General features: G+C 47.2%; 1 protein-coding gene across 2 annotated transcripts; it reads right to left on the bottom strand.

Moving 5' to 3' along the window:
- Window positions 1-4,718: 4,718 nt before the first annotated feature.
- LOC120677555 (putative wall-associated receptor kinase-like 16) lies at window positions 4,719-8,538 on the bottom strand. Of its 2 annotated transcripts, XM_039958711.1 has the most exons (4): window positions 7,488-8,538; window positions 6,739-7,230; window positions 6,275-6,427; window positions 4,719-6,172 (listed from the first exon to the last, which is right to left on the bottom strand). In XM_039958711.1, exons 1-4 carry the CDS (start codon window positions 8,479-8,481, stop codon window positions 4,911-4,913), a joined length of 2,901 nt encoding a protein of 966 aa, XP_039814645.1. In that variant the 5' UTR covers window positions 8,482-8,538; the 3' UTR covers window positions 4,719-4,910. The 2 variants fall into 2 exon arrangements, with proteins under 2 accessions (XP_039814645.1, XP_039814646.1); XM_039958712.1 differs by lacking the exon at window positions 6,739-7,230.
- Between the last annotated feature and the right edge of the window lie 4,309 nt (window positions 8,539-12,847).

The following is a 12,847-nucleotide window of genomic DNA, read 5'->3' as shown; positions in this document are numbered from 1 at the left end:
GTCACCTTCTAACCAGCAATTCATTTTTCCCTTTTAATATTCATCTTGACGCGTGTCAAAAAACGACGTCAACAACATCAATGCTTAGCTCTTGACCTCTTAGACTGCGATCACATAGCGGCTGGTCTGTAGCTGTATTGTACATGTATAATACATACCTGAGCTTGGGCCCTCGGTCGTCGCACATGGTAGCCTACCCCTAGGGCCGGCACTGGTGGCCGCCCACAGCTACACGCTGAAGCCAGCAGTCCCGCTCCTGCACCGGCGCGCCGTCGAGCCGCCCATGGCCCTCGGGGCCCAGCCCAACAACGCCCCTCGCACCCATGAAGTTGCGCTCCTGCCGACCACCATAGCCCGTAGGGGCGCGCTCGCCGGAGGTGAGGTAGGGTTAGGGTTCGGTGGGAGGGGAGGGGATTGATTTTGGCTCGATCTCGGTTGGAACGCGGGCTCGAGGACTGCGGAGTTCCGCGAGCGCCACCGTTACATCTCCAAACAACGGCGGCAGCATCCCCTAACGAGAGCAATGGCTCAGAAATATTTATAGAAAGATCCCTGGTTAATTGTGATCCAAACATTTATATAAAATTCCCGTATAATTTACATATAACCCCCTAATTTGAATCGTGACTAATAGTCGCTATCCGAATATTTATAATTTAGAACCATACAGTTTGCATTTTGCCCCTGGGTTGTTGGGGCCACTACTGGCCATCGTCCTCACCGCCGTAATCACGAAGCCCCATCCTGCTCCAGCCCAGGCAAAGCCCCGTTCTACGCCCGAGCTGTCCAGCTTAGTGGTGGCAGTGGCAAACGCCGCTGCTTGGAGCCTCTGGAGGAGGGGCTGCCACCTCCACGCCGGCCACATTGAAGAGGATGCCGCACGTGTCATGTCGGAATGGAGATTCATGGCCTGGATGGCGATGGCCATGGCGCAGGAGACCCGACGGTGTTCGACTCCCAGTCTAGCAAGATCACGGGGGCCGGAGAACAACGGTGGGAACAACAGCGGATAACCAACCATGGAGGCTCCTCATCAATGCTGAGAGAAGCCTGACATTTGAATTGGCAAAATTTGGCTAGTGGACACTGTTAAGGCTATCCACATCATCGTCCTCTATATCCATCCTTTAATGGAAATAATCTATCCTGGGCATCAAGATTCTCTCATCTATACCATATTCCCCTGCACCCATCCATCCTCTAATTCTCTACTCTATATCAATTACCAAAGGTGAAGCCCACGCATCAGTTTTTTTTTCTCTTTTTTTTCCTCACTCTCTCCCCCTTCTTTCTCATTCCTCCCCCCTCTCTTCTCTCGACCGACCTCCCACCCCCATTCTCTCTCTCTTCTCTCCCTGTCTCTTGGCTCCCTCCGTCGCGACGCGCCGCCCTCCTCCATGCTCCCTCTACCGGCGGCGGGCGCTGCCCCCTCCTTGCTCCGTGGACGATGGCTCCCCTGCTCGAGCTTCGGTGGCACCCCTGCTCTGGCGGCTCCCCCTGCAAGTGACTCGCGGGTGAGCAGGGACGAGGCCGCATGGACGGCACCTTGAGGTCCTCGAGGTACGCCTCCCCGCCCGATAAACTCAACCCAACCCGTTCGAAAAACCAGACCCAACCCGCCCGAAAAAAACCCGACCCAACCCGATAAAGCCGGGGAGGAGGGAGGCGGCGGAGCTGTAGCATGCGCTCGCCATCGACTTGTCGCATCCTCCAACCCGCCCATCTCTCTCTCTCTCTCTCTCTCTCTCTCTCTCTCTCTCTCTCTCTCTCTGTCTCTCTCTCTCTCGGGGGCCGCAGCTGCTGCTCTGGGCGCAGTAGCGCTCCGCCGCGGCGGCGGCGGCGGCCCTGTTCAGTTTGCTGGCCCAGCGGCCGGAGCTGGCTGGAGGTACAGTGAACTGTGAGGAAAAACTTGCCCAGCCAGCCAGCCACATCAAACGTGCCCAGCCAGCCAGCCAAATAGGCTGAGCGGCGACGAGGTGAACCGGCGGCGGAAGGAGCAGGCAGTGGCACGTGGTGGTTGGGGATGGCGTGCAACATCGAGCGGCGAGCGAAGGTGGGGCTGACACGAGCGTAGCGGACGCCCACTACTCCTCTCAATTTGGCGTACGCCACTTCGTTAGCGAAGGTGATAGAGGAGACCGGTGTAGGAAAATAAAACGCTATCGGCGTACTGGAGGAACGCGTAGCGTTCAATGCGGATAGCCTAAAACATGGATTTTGCTCTAGGCTACTAAAAAAACTTATCTTTACCATAACACACTTTAAAACTATTGTAATAACACACTCTAAAACTATGGTAATTTGGCGTAAGACGCTACACCTCTTATTATACTCGGTTTAATATGAAGCTATGCGAAAAGCCTGCTAAGAGAAGCCTTGAATTGCCAAGGAGCTCATGGTGCATTGGCAAAGACCACTGGCTGGGAGGCTCCTACCCAGAGTTCGAACCCTGGGTGCGGCACCTTAAAACTTCAGGGGTCTCCCTTGGGGTATATCTTTAAAAAAAACAGAAGCCTTGAATTTTGCCTTTGAATTTGAAGTGGATTCAGCATGCTAAGAGAAGCCTGCGTCGTGTGCATGCTCCTCTGCGTGCTGAATGTGCGATGAACAAGGTTCATATTTGGGCATGAATAACATAACTGAACCAAATGAAGAGAGCAGCCCAGTAGTTGCCATTTTAACAGAGAAAACAATTCGATCCATGTTCCCTGTATCAGAACAAACACAGCTCAAGAAAACAGAGTATATGAACTGCAGCATCACTCTAACTGACGCCGCACTGTTTTGGTTTCCCTGCAAACAGCTAATCACTTCTCTACACTATAGGATCATCTTGATCCTGATCAGATGGTTTGTCATCCTCATAGGCACTTTGACTCTCTTGTGGTTTCGTCAGCTTCTCGTCCAAAGATAGTGGCAACTCTCTCCTTGAAGCTATCTGCATTTTCGTCATCCGACTTCAACCTCACCTTTGCCTCCGAAACCAACTGGTCCATCCTTTCTTCTTCTGAAGAAGTTGCTTCAGCTTTAGATTCATCAGCAGCATCTTCCATGGAACAGAATGTTTCCTTCATGTCACCCACTCCGCCGGCGCCTGCCCGTCTGCTGGTGCATGTTTGCATTGTACCATCAGACACTCCTGTTCCTGTTTTCAGTAGAAACTAAATCCCCATGCTTTATCGCTGCCGCTTGTGTTGAGAGCGATGATTGGTCTGTGTGCCTTAGTCTTCAGAATGATGGAAGGAACAGGTTGTTACTTGAAGGAAACCACATCTACGATTCTACAAACTCCAAAGCACCAACATGAGCTTGGAAATTCTAAACATTTTCTTCGTTTAATTTGTAAGCTAGTATCAAAAGGCTGGGTGGGTGTTTTTTTTTCCAGAGTAAAGTATCTTCAGCCTTGTGGAAACTACAAAATGCTACACTTCGGTTGCAGACGACCTGACTAAGTATGTGAGTATGTGACTGTGGAAGCTACGAGTTTTATGACACTAGTGTAAATATTTAAGAAAGATTTTTTTTTTTTGAAACAAAGGTCCCAATAGTGTAAACCTTGGAACTGCACTAAATGTGTCGTTATTCCTGCAGTCATTGTGCAGTGTATTAAGGTTCAGATAAAGACACTGAAATGAGGTCCTGACCAAATAGGTGAATGTGCAATTTCATCAAAAAAAAAAGGTGAATGTGCAAGCTTAGTGAATATGTGCAGCATCCTTCTGGTCAGATGCAGATTTGCAATTCCTCAAGATTTAAGCAACACTTAAAGATGATGCAATTGTGGTAGCTATCTTTGTGCCTTACATTGTATGCAATTGCTCGACACCTACCGTGGAATCATGGAGTGACGTCAGAAACAAGGGCAATCGGAGATGTGTGGTAAAAAGACAATGGTTGGTGCAGGAAAGGTCCAAGGCATGTTCTTCATCACCATGCCACTCTCCAAATTTAGGTATTTGCAAGCAAGGAATAGCTCTGTCAGCAAACTACTGCATCTATGCAGCTATACCCATAGATTCCAGCACGGGAAACTGTTTGGGCGATGTTTGGTGCATTCCGAGTCAGAGAGCAAAAACGGTAAATCTCAGCCGGAACTTCTGGCACTACAGCCTAGTAGGATGATCATAGCCTTTTGGGAGACTGAAACGTAGCTGAAAATGTTGGTATGGATTTTGTTGCCGGCCTTCCTGGATGAAGCTGAACACAGGGGAATAGCCTGGTACAGTTTGGAGAGAGGAGCAGGTCGCACAATCACACAATGGCGGACGAGGCGCGTGTCCTTCATGGTCCGTGTCTCTCTCAGGGATCGGGGAGACGGAAACACAGGTCAGGGGCAACGCGTTCCTGCCGGAGGAAGCAAGCAAGGGCGCCACCGGGAAGGAGTAAGTTGAGGCTAGGAAAGCGCTTCCAGGGACGCGGCGGCGCTCCGGCGAGCCACGGCGAGCGAGGCGTCCTGGCAAAGACCAGTGGGGACGGTAGCTCCAACACCGTCCGGGGGTGGACGGTATTTCCCCTGGCCCTGGGTAGCGGTCGGATCGAGCACGTGCGATCCAGATCGGGGAACGGAGCCACGGACTAATAAGCGGCCAGGGACTCGGTCGCCCTCGTCAGCCGCGCGTCAGGCTGGCGCGCGGGAGAGCGGCGCGGCGGTGGCGGCGCCAAGGTGGAAGAATGTAAGCAAGTGCTCACTCGGCCTGAAACAGTTACCTTGGTTCGAATAAAGCCCATTACATTCTTATACAAGATGGTGCTGTGTACAGCAACCAGTACGTATTTCATTAAAAAAAAGATTCTAGTCATATATGATGTACACAAGACTTGATTGTTCTATATAAAAAAGACTTGAGATTGTCGTAGTAAGCAAAGCTAAACATTGGAATGCTAGCTGGTAATAAACACAGACAATGCATCTAACGAGGTAGGCTGGCTGATGACAGAAACTCCCGCTCTAAGCTCGAGCCATTGTAGCTTCTCTGAGGTGCTGCAGCATTAGCCCCGTCGTCCAGTTCAATAGACAGGGATTGCCGCCGAGAAGCTACGACATTTCTTCTTGTCAGCAACGGCTGGATGTCTTGCTCGTCATCTCCCGTGTCAGATCGAGACGAGTTCATCCTTTCTGCAAGTAGAAGCTGCAGTGTTATGTCCACTTGCTTCATTGTAGGCCTTTCTTCGCCTCGAAGCCTCAAGCACATCTCTGCAAGGGAGGAGACTTTCTCAATCTCTTCCTGGGTTGCTTCCTGGAGAACTTCAGTAGCTACTATCTCTGTACTCGACCTTGTTCTCATCTCTGAAAGGAAGTAGTTGCACAAGTTCTGCTTCATCCCTGATTCAGTACTAAAAACTGGTTCTTTTCTTAGAAGAAGCTCGAGAAGCACCACACCAAAGCTGTAAACATCACTTTTCTCATTTAGCCTCCCGGTCTGGTAGTATTCAGGATCTAAGTAGCCAAATGTGCCCTGAACATTTGTAATAACATGGGTTTTGTCAATTGGGACGGATCTTGAAGCACCGAAATCTGAAACTTTGGCAGTGTAGTTTGCATCCAGGAGTATGTTGGAAGACTTCACATCCCGATGGAAGATCGATATCGATGCAGCGGAGTGGAGATAGTATAGAGCTCCTGCAGCTTCACTGGCGATCCTTAGACAGTCATTCCATGATAACGAGAACCCACTACTTGAACTAGCATGAAGAATTTGGTGTAAAGAACCATGGGTGATGAAGTCATATACTAGCAAGGGAATTTCACTTTCAAGACAACACCCAAAGAGTCTCACTATATTTCTATGATTTATTTGTGAGAGGATTGCAACCTCGTTGATGAAATCGCTAATCTCACCGTCCTTGATTTCCTTGGACTTCTTTATAGCTACCACTCGTTGGTCAGATAAAATGCCTTTATATACCGTGCCATGCCCTCCATGGCCAACAATACGTGTGGGATCAAAGTCATTTGTTGCCTTTTCTAGCTCTTCTAAGGAGAAAATCCTTGTCTTGTCACTTGCACTCTCATCGGACAATATTAGTTGTTCCAATAGAATGCCCTGATTCTTCTGAAAATACTTCCTTCTTAGTTTCTTCCGAGTGTTTCTTTTCCATCTTTGAATGAGCACTAATGCACTTAAGCCAAATAGTAGAATGCCAAAACCACAACTAAGCCCAATTATAATACCTACAATTGGAATATTATTAGTTGCATATATCAAATTCACCTTTTTCTGTTTTGCAAAAGAAATCCTTTTCTGGTGCAAAATTGACCAATTATGAGCCTCACCTAGGATGAGATTTCTCTTTGGAGTTGAGGTACACTGCATTGTTTTAGCATCATAAATTGTATGACCAGGACACTTGGTGCAAGTGAAGCTTCCAATAGTATTGTGGCAAATACCTTCGCAAATCCCAGGTGTTTGCTGACATTCATCAATATCTGCAACCATATTCAGATGTAAGGCGACATAAAACTGAATCACGGAAAAACATTACAATCATGACAATTGAGCCCTCTAAGCTTGCTAGATATACCAACTGAGGTCAAAGACCTCAATAGCTCCTCTAACTAGTGATGTGTCATGCAGAGTGTCACACACCCTGTCTCTTCCCTTTCTATACATCGTGCTGGCCTCACCTCCTTCCTTGTGCTGGGAGAGATCTCCGACGTCGATGACGATGAGCATAGTGAAAATGCAGCATCCTATGTTGTGCAGCAAAGTGAAATATTTGCCTGGAGGAAGAGATTACCGTGACAATCATCTTTGATGTACGGATTTCCTTCAAAACCAGCTGAGCATTTGCACCGGTAGCCAACATAGTCTTCCGAAGAGCTTATGACACTTATGCATGTGCTGTTGTTACTCACACAAGCATATCCGGATGTGTTCTGTTTCGCCAGTTGGCAGGTCAGATTAGCAACAGCCCACTGGAAAGAGGCTGATTCCAAAGGGTCAACAAACAGGTCAGGTTCTTTGGAAGACGTCATCATCTTCAGTATTATACTAAATTGTGCGTCTACCAAACTTGAGTCGATTTTGATGCCGACAAGACCCTCGGTCACATTTATGTTAGTCACACGAAAGAGGTCATTGTATTGGAGGACCGAATGTGCCGGGTCATAGCAGTTGAGCTGGAAAAATCTCCTTGCAGAGCAACCTTCTTCTAGGCCAAAAGGAAATGGGACAGTAATGTTCCCACACTGGTGAGAACAATCCTCCTTCAGTGGTTTCGGATTATACCCTGTTGCCATGCAAAAAACTAAAATCACTGAAGTGATCAATGGTAACACACAGAAGGGGTAATAGTAGTCCTATCAAACAAATTAAAAAGAACAATGCAGATTGGTGAAGCTGAATTGAATAATTGTAAAAGAAGCAAGTTATTCTTTCAAGGAATTGGTTAATCTGACATGTATAAGAGAAGAACGAAAGGGAAGGCGATTCAAAATAATTCACTGCTGGTGGTTATTGCATGAGCTTTGTTATATGAAAAATCACCTTCATCAGTGGTGCAGCCATCGAGGATGTAAGGATTCCCCTGGTATCCTTTGTCGCACCGGCAGGCATAACCAGCATCCCGAAGCACTGGACTCTCGCAATGGCTGTGCTCGCTAACACAAGCGGTGCTCCTCCTGTCTTCTCCCTCGGGGCATCTTGTGTGGTCGGCGATGCTCCACACCAGGGGAACCATGACAGTTATGTTGATTCTATCCCACAGGATGCTTAAATTTGAGACTTTTTCAGTCACACCTCTTTTGTGAGGCACAAACTGGAACTCAAGAGCTTGAGCAGTTGTTCCAGAAAGCTCGCCGCAGCAAAAGCCTCCGGCATCACAGTCCTGCGTGTACACCATCTCTGCAACCGTTTTGTTGGGGCAGGTGACGGTGCAAAGCGGGCTGAAGGAACCCGTGTCCTGATCTTTTAAGAGTACATCCAAATCGCAGCCGATGACGTGAACCATCAGGCCCATCATAATCGAAAAGGAATTCCCTGGAGGCTTGAGTGACATGTTATAGACATCAACTCCGGATCTTATAGGGATTGTTTGGGAAAAGGAGACTTGAAGAAGGTTGTAGCTGAAGGTATCAAGGAGATCAAAACCGGCTACCTCAATACTGTCTAAAACCTCTATGGTGCCGTCGTGTAAGAACAGTTTAGGAGGCTGACCGGTGCTGTTGCAAAAGAGCCTGAAGTCAGGACCTCGGAAGCAACCAGGTCCTACGCCGAATGGGTACTCAAAGCTCAGGTTGCCACAGCTCGTTGGGCAGCCCGCGAGCGTGGCAGCCGAGGGAAGGGTGGTGCCATTGGAAGAAGTTGTACGGGCACCATGGCTTTGCAGGGATCTGCTAGTCTCTAACCTTCTGGCCATGGCTTTGTGGACGGTGGCCAGGTGGCGAAGAGACCCTCTCCTTGCAACTGCTGATGCTCGTGCTTCTGCCGCCCACAGGGATGCAAGTGTGAGCAGAGCCAACATGGTGTTGGAGTAGCCCATATTGCAGTGTAGTGGCCGGAGAGCTCAACGAGCGGAGAAGTTTGAGAATTGGCTGTGTTCAGGATGACCCGCCTCTATGTATAAACGGGCCGGGCATGGAGATAGAAGATCGACAACCACAGGTGTCAACGTCGGTCAACACGCGGAGATAAACACTGTTACCTGGCTGGTGGCTGGAGGCTGGAGCTGGAATAATGTGAGAAGAAAATACTGTAGCGCTGGAGCTGGAACCACCAGCCGAACACTGAAGAATGTAACCGCACGGTACGTCTGCAGAATAGTCTTACCCTTAGAACACGGCGTCGAACAGTGGATGCAAATGTCCAAGCAAGTGCACATCATCATCTCGAACTAGCTAGTATACCTCTGACGTATTTTCAACACCAACGGTTTGTACAAGTGTGATTTCAGTCAAGGCACTCATCACAATAGTGTAAGGAATTAATACCATGAAATTCCCTGTAAACATTCCCTATTCTTTGTTAGGCATTGTGCGCAACACGCTGCAGAATGTCATTCTTGATCAAGCCGAAAACAAGTACAGGTTGGAGACTTTGTGCTCATTGCCGCGTACATTTTGCCTTGATTAAAATGTACTATTAGTTTACAGTTTAAGTCATTAGACCTGCTAAGTGTGCTATGATCTTACTATTACTAATTGCAAGCTCCTTTGAAGCCTTCACATGAAGCCACCTACGATCCTAGGTGGACACTTTAAAAAATAGAAAAATTTTATAAATTCTCGCAAAAATTAGAAACATCCGGCCATCAATCCAACAACTTTAATTATAATAACCATCAGATCTGTTATCTTTCCGAATAAATTACCCCCTGTGCCATTATGAAAATAGACTAAAGTAACATTTAAATATGTATCTAAATTACCCACCTCTGCCATTAAAAAAATCTAAAGTAACCCCTAATCTTTATATAAATTACCCACACATGTCATTATAAAAATAATACAAATATCCCCCTAAATTTGCATAACAATGATCCAATTATATCATAATTATTACAAGTTAAATTACTCCTAAATCTGAATCTAAATATTAAAGTGCACCAATATAAAATTCTAAATTACTATTTCTATTATTATTAATATATTATTTGTATTATTGTTTATATAAAAATACTACCAACGATATATGGCACTATATATTCATGTATGATGGAAGAGATAAGAATCCCAATTCGCAAACAAATAGTTCAACTAAATATATATCGAATAGCTATTATGGTGTGATGCAAAATAAAATTTATTGTAACTAGATATTAATAAATATATATTTTAGAGTAGGTGTTAGAATATTTAATAGATGGAAAAAGGCATGAGATAGATAATTATAATTATTGACATTATTTTTATATTAATTCTAATTAGCTCGTGCGGAGCACGGATTGGATAGACTAGTTTTTGCTAATTAGCAATGGCGCAGTGCCAATCAGGCAGAAACCACGCGTGCATGCCAACTCAATAATGCTCACCATGAGCAAGAAGACTATCAGATCTCACCTTATATTTAAAATGGTTATATCATTTGCAGCTGCAAGCAAGCAAGCAAAAAAGTGACTTCATGTTCCAGAAAAAAAAAGAATTTAGCCTGCAGTCAAGGCTGGGTGGGTGTTCATTTCAGGGTAAAGTAACTTCAGCCTTGTGGAAACTACAAAATGCTACACTTCGGTTGCAGACGACCAGACTAAGTATGTGACTGTTGAAGCTGTGACTTTTATGACACTATTTTAAATTTTTTAAGAAAGAACTTTTTTGAAACAAAGGTCCTAATAGTGCAGATGTTGGAACTGCACTAATGTGACGGAACCGCCAAATTAAAACTCTAATTAAGCGTAATGGCCGTCATTTGAACACATCGGGCGCATTAGCTTAACGGCTTAATTTGGCGATCCTTTCTCAACCCACGTCCCGATCGAAACAACACCGATAGTCCCACGCAAAGGTGGGCGCAGATGGTACAAACACGACATACATTCGAAAATACAACAATATACACAAGACTCAACCGTAAGTTTTACAAACTAAGTTTAAAACATACATAATTTACACACTTTGCGTTACTGAAACTAAGGTGGGAACAGAGGTAAGAGTCTACGACTACCACACTTATACGCCGAGGCGACCCCTAACTAAGTGTCTGGCTCCACAACCTCTCATCCCTCTGCATCCCGACGGATGAACTTGACGCAGCAGGGACAGAAGTCTACGTCTGAGTGCCCTGAAATAATATTTCAACAAAAGCTCTGAGCAACTAATACTCAGCAAGACTTACCCGACCAGTGGGTATAATCTAGCCCACATATCTAGACATGCAAGGCCTTTGGCTGATGGTTAATTTGCAGAAACAGTGACTAAAATAAATCCTTAATTTCCATATTTTAGCTCCAGATTCTATATAAATTAACTATAGTCCAGTATTTGCTCAAACCAACTATAGCAATCATAGAGGTGCAATCCATAATAATTCAATATGTTCATTATCATATGTATATAAATATACTCATCATTCCATCATAACACTACGATGCGATGCAGTGATCAAGGTGCCCATGTCCGAGAGCAACTGACGGCGAATCGATTCGATTTAACCTTGCAAGGTGGACCTAACCAACACGGCACGCGAAAGCCCCGTCGGACCCCACGCACCTACCCTTCCCCTCCCCGCCTCGAACTACAGGACCGCCCCACCATCATATGGTCAGCCGAGCTCAACGTGAGACCACCAAAAGTAAACATATGCATCCCCATTTCTCCGCGACTACTCGACTACCCCAGGAGGTGAGATGGAGTCCTGTACTTTCGAGGTGAGGCAGTACTCGGCTTACCGGTTTTGACTACCTCCTACTCCCGGCATGTGGTAGTACAGTTCAAACATGATCAGCAGGGCCAACAACGGCTCGGTCCTTAACCGACACAGGCGGAACTACACCTCTTCCGCCCGATAGATTCTGTTCATTCTTTCATTCCAAGACTTTCATCCCAAGATGAATAACTCATATATGGGAACATAAAACTTTTCTATATCTCGCAAGTAACCAAAAATTACTCGACTTCTACCGAACCCTATCTAGCATAGCATTTCTATCATTCTATACATACTAGTATAACTCAAGGAAACCTAGGGTTCATGCAACTAGGGTTTCAAACAACTCCTAAACGTAATGCACAAGTAATAAATACATATATAGGTGTCATAATTTAAAATAATAGGATGTGCACCGGGGCTTGCCTTTGGGCTGCTGCTCAAAGCTGGGGTCAGACGGGCCTTGGGCCGGGTTCTCACGCCTCTCCTCCTGGGCTTGCTCCGGCTGCTCCTGCGGTGCCGCAATCACCTCAAATACGGCGCCCTCAGCTGCGGATGCTACACGAATGCATATGAAATGATTGAGTGCAACCCAAACTACATAATCACTATACCCAAAATAAAATGTCCAGCGGACTGTCCACCACCGAAGGGCGGACCGTCCGCAGTTCAACTTCGCAGACCCACCAGAACTTCCATCGCCTCTGGAGAATTTCTAGACTAACTGGCGGACTGTCCGCGCCTCAGTAGCGGACTGTCCGCAACACACTTCTGCAATCCCACCAGAACCGACTACTTCTCTGGTCAAATTTCAAATCTATACTGCGGACTGTCCGCTCACCCTTAGCGGACTGTCCACAACACACCTACGCCAATCCACCAGAGACAACGACGTCTCTGGACGAATTTCTAATCCTAACGGCGGACCGTCCGGCCCCCCTTGGCGGACCGTCCGCAGTTCACTCTGCCAAATCCACCAGAGACGATACCGTCTCTGGACAAAACTCTAGACTATACGGCGGACTGTCCGCTCTCCAATAGCGGACCGTCCGCAGTTCAATCCTACGAACCCCACCAGAGACAACATCGTCTCTGGACAAATTTTGATCTCTACGGCGGACAGTCCGCTCTCCAATAGCGGACCGTCCGCAGTTCAATTCTACGAAAATACCAGAGACAACATCATCTCTGGACAACTTCTAACTTGACCTGCGGATTGTCCGGCCCTGCTAGGCGGACCGTCCGCAGTTCATATCTTTGACACCGCTCTATAGGCGGCAGCAAGCGCGGCGGCGGTGGCGGCGGCCGTTCACCGGCACCGGCGGCGCACCATGGAAGGGGAAAAAGGGCCGGGGAGCACAAGTAACTCACCACGAATCCATTCCGACGGTTGGTTCGGGCGGAGGACGACCGGAGAAGCAGATCGACGGTAGAGCAAAGCTTCAAGCGGCTCCAATGGTGACCGGCGGTGGCGGGGCGATTCCGGCTGGGGAGAAGCCGGCTGGGGGTTGGAGGAGGTGTAGGAGGTGCTGGGGAAGGTGCTCGCG

This window comes from Panicum virgatum, chromosome 6N (genome assembly GCF_016808335.1).
Source record: "Panicum virgatum strain AP13 chromosome 6N, P.virgatum_v5, whole genome shotgun sequence".
Classification (NCBI taxonomy): Eukaryota; Viridiplantae; Streptophyta; class Magnoliopsida; order Poales; family Poaceae; genus Panicum; species Panicum virgatum.
The sequence above is the reverse complement of the archived record's forward strand: the minus strand, read 5'-3'. Positions and strand labels throughout refer to the sequence as shown.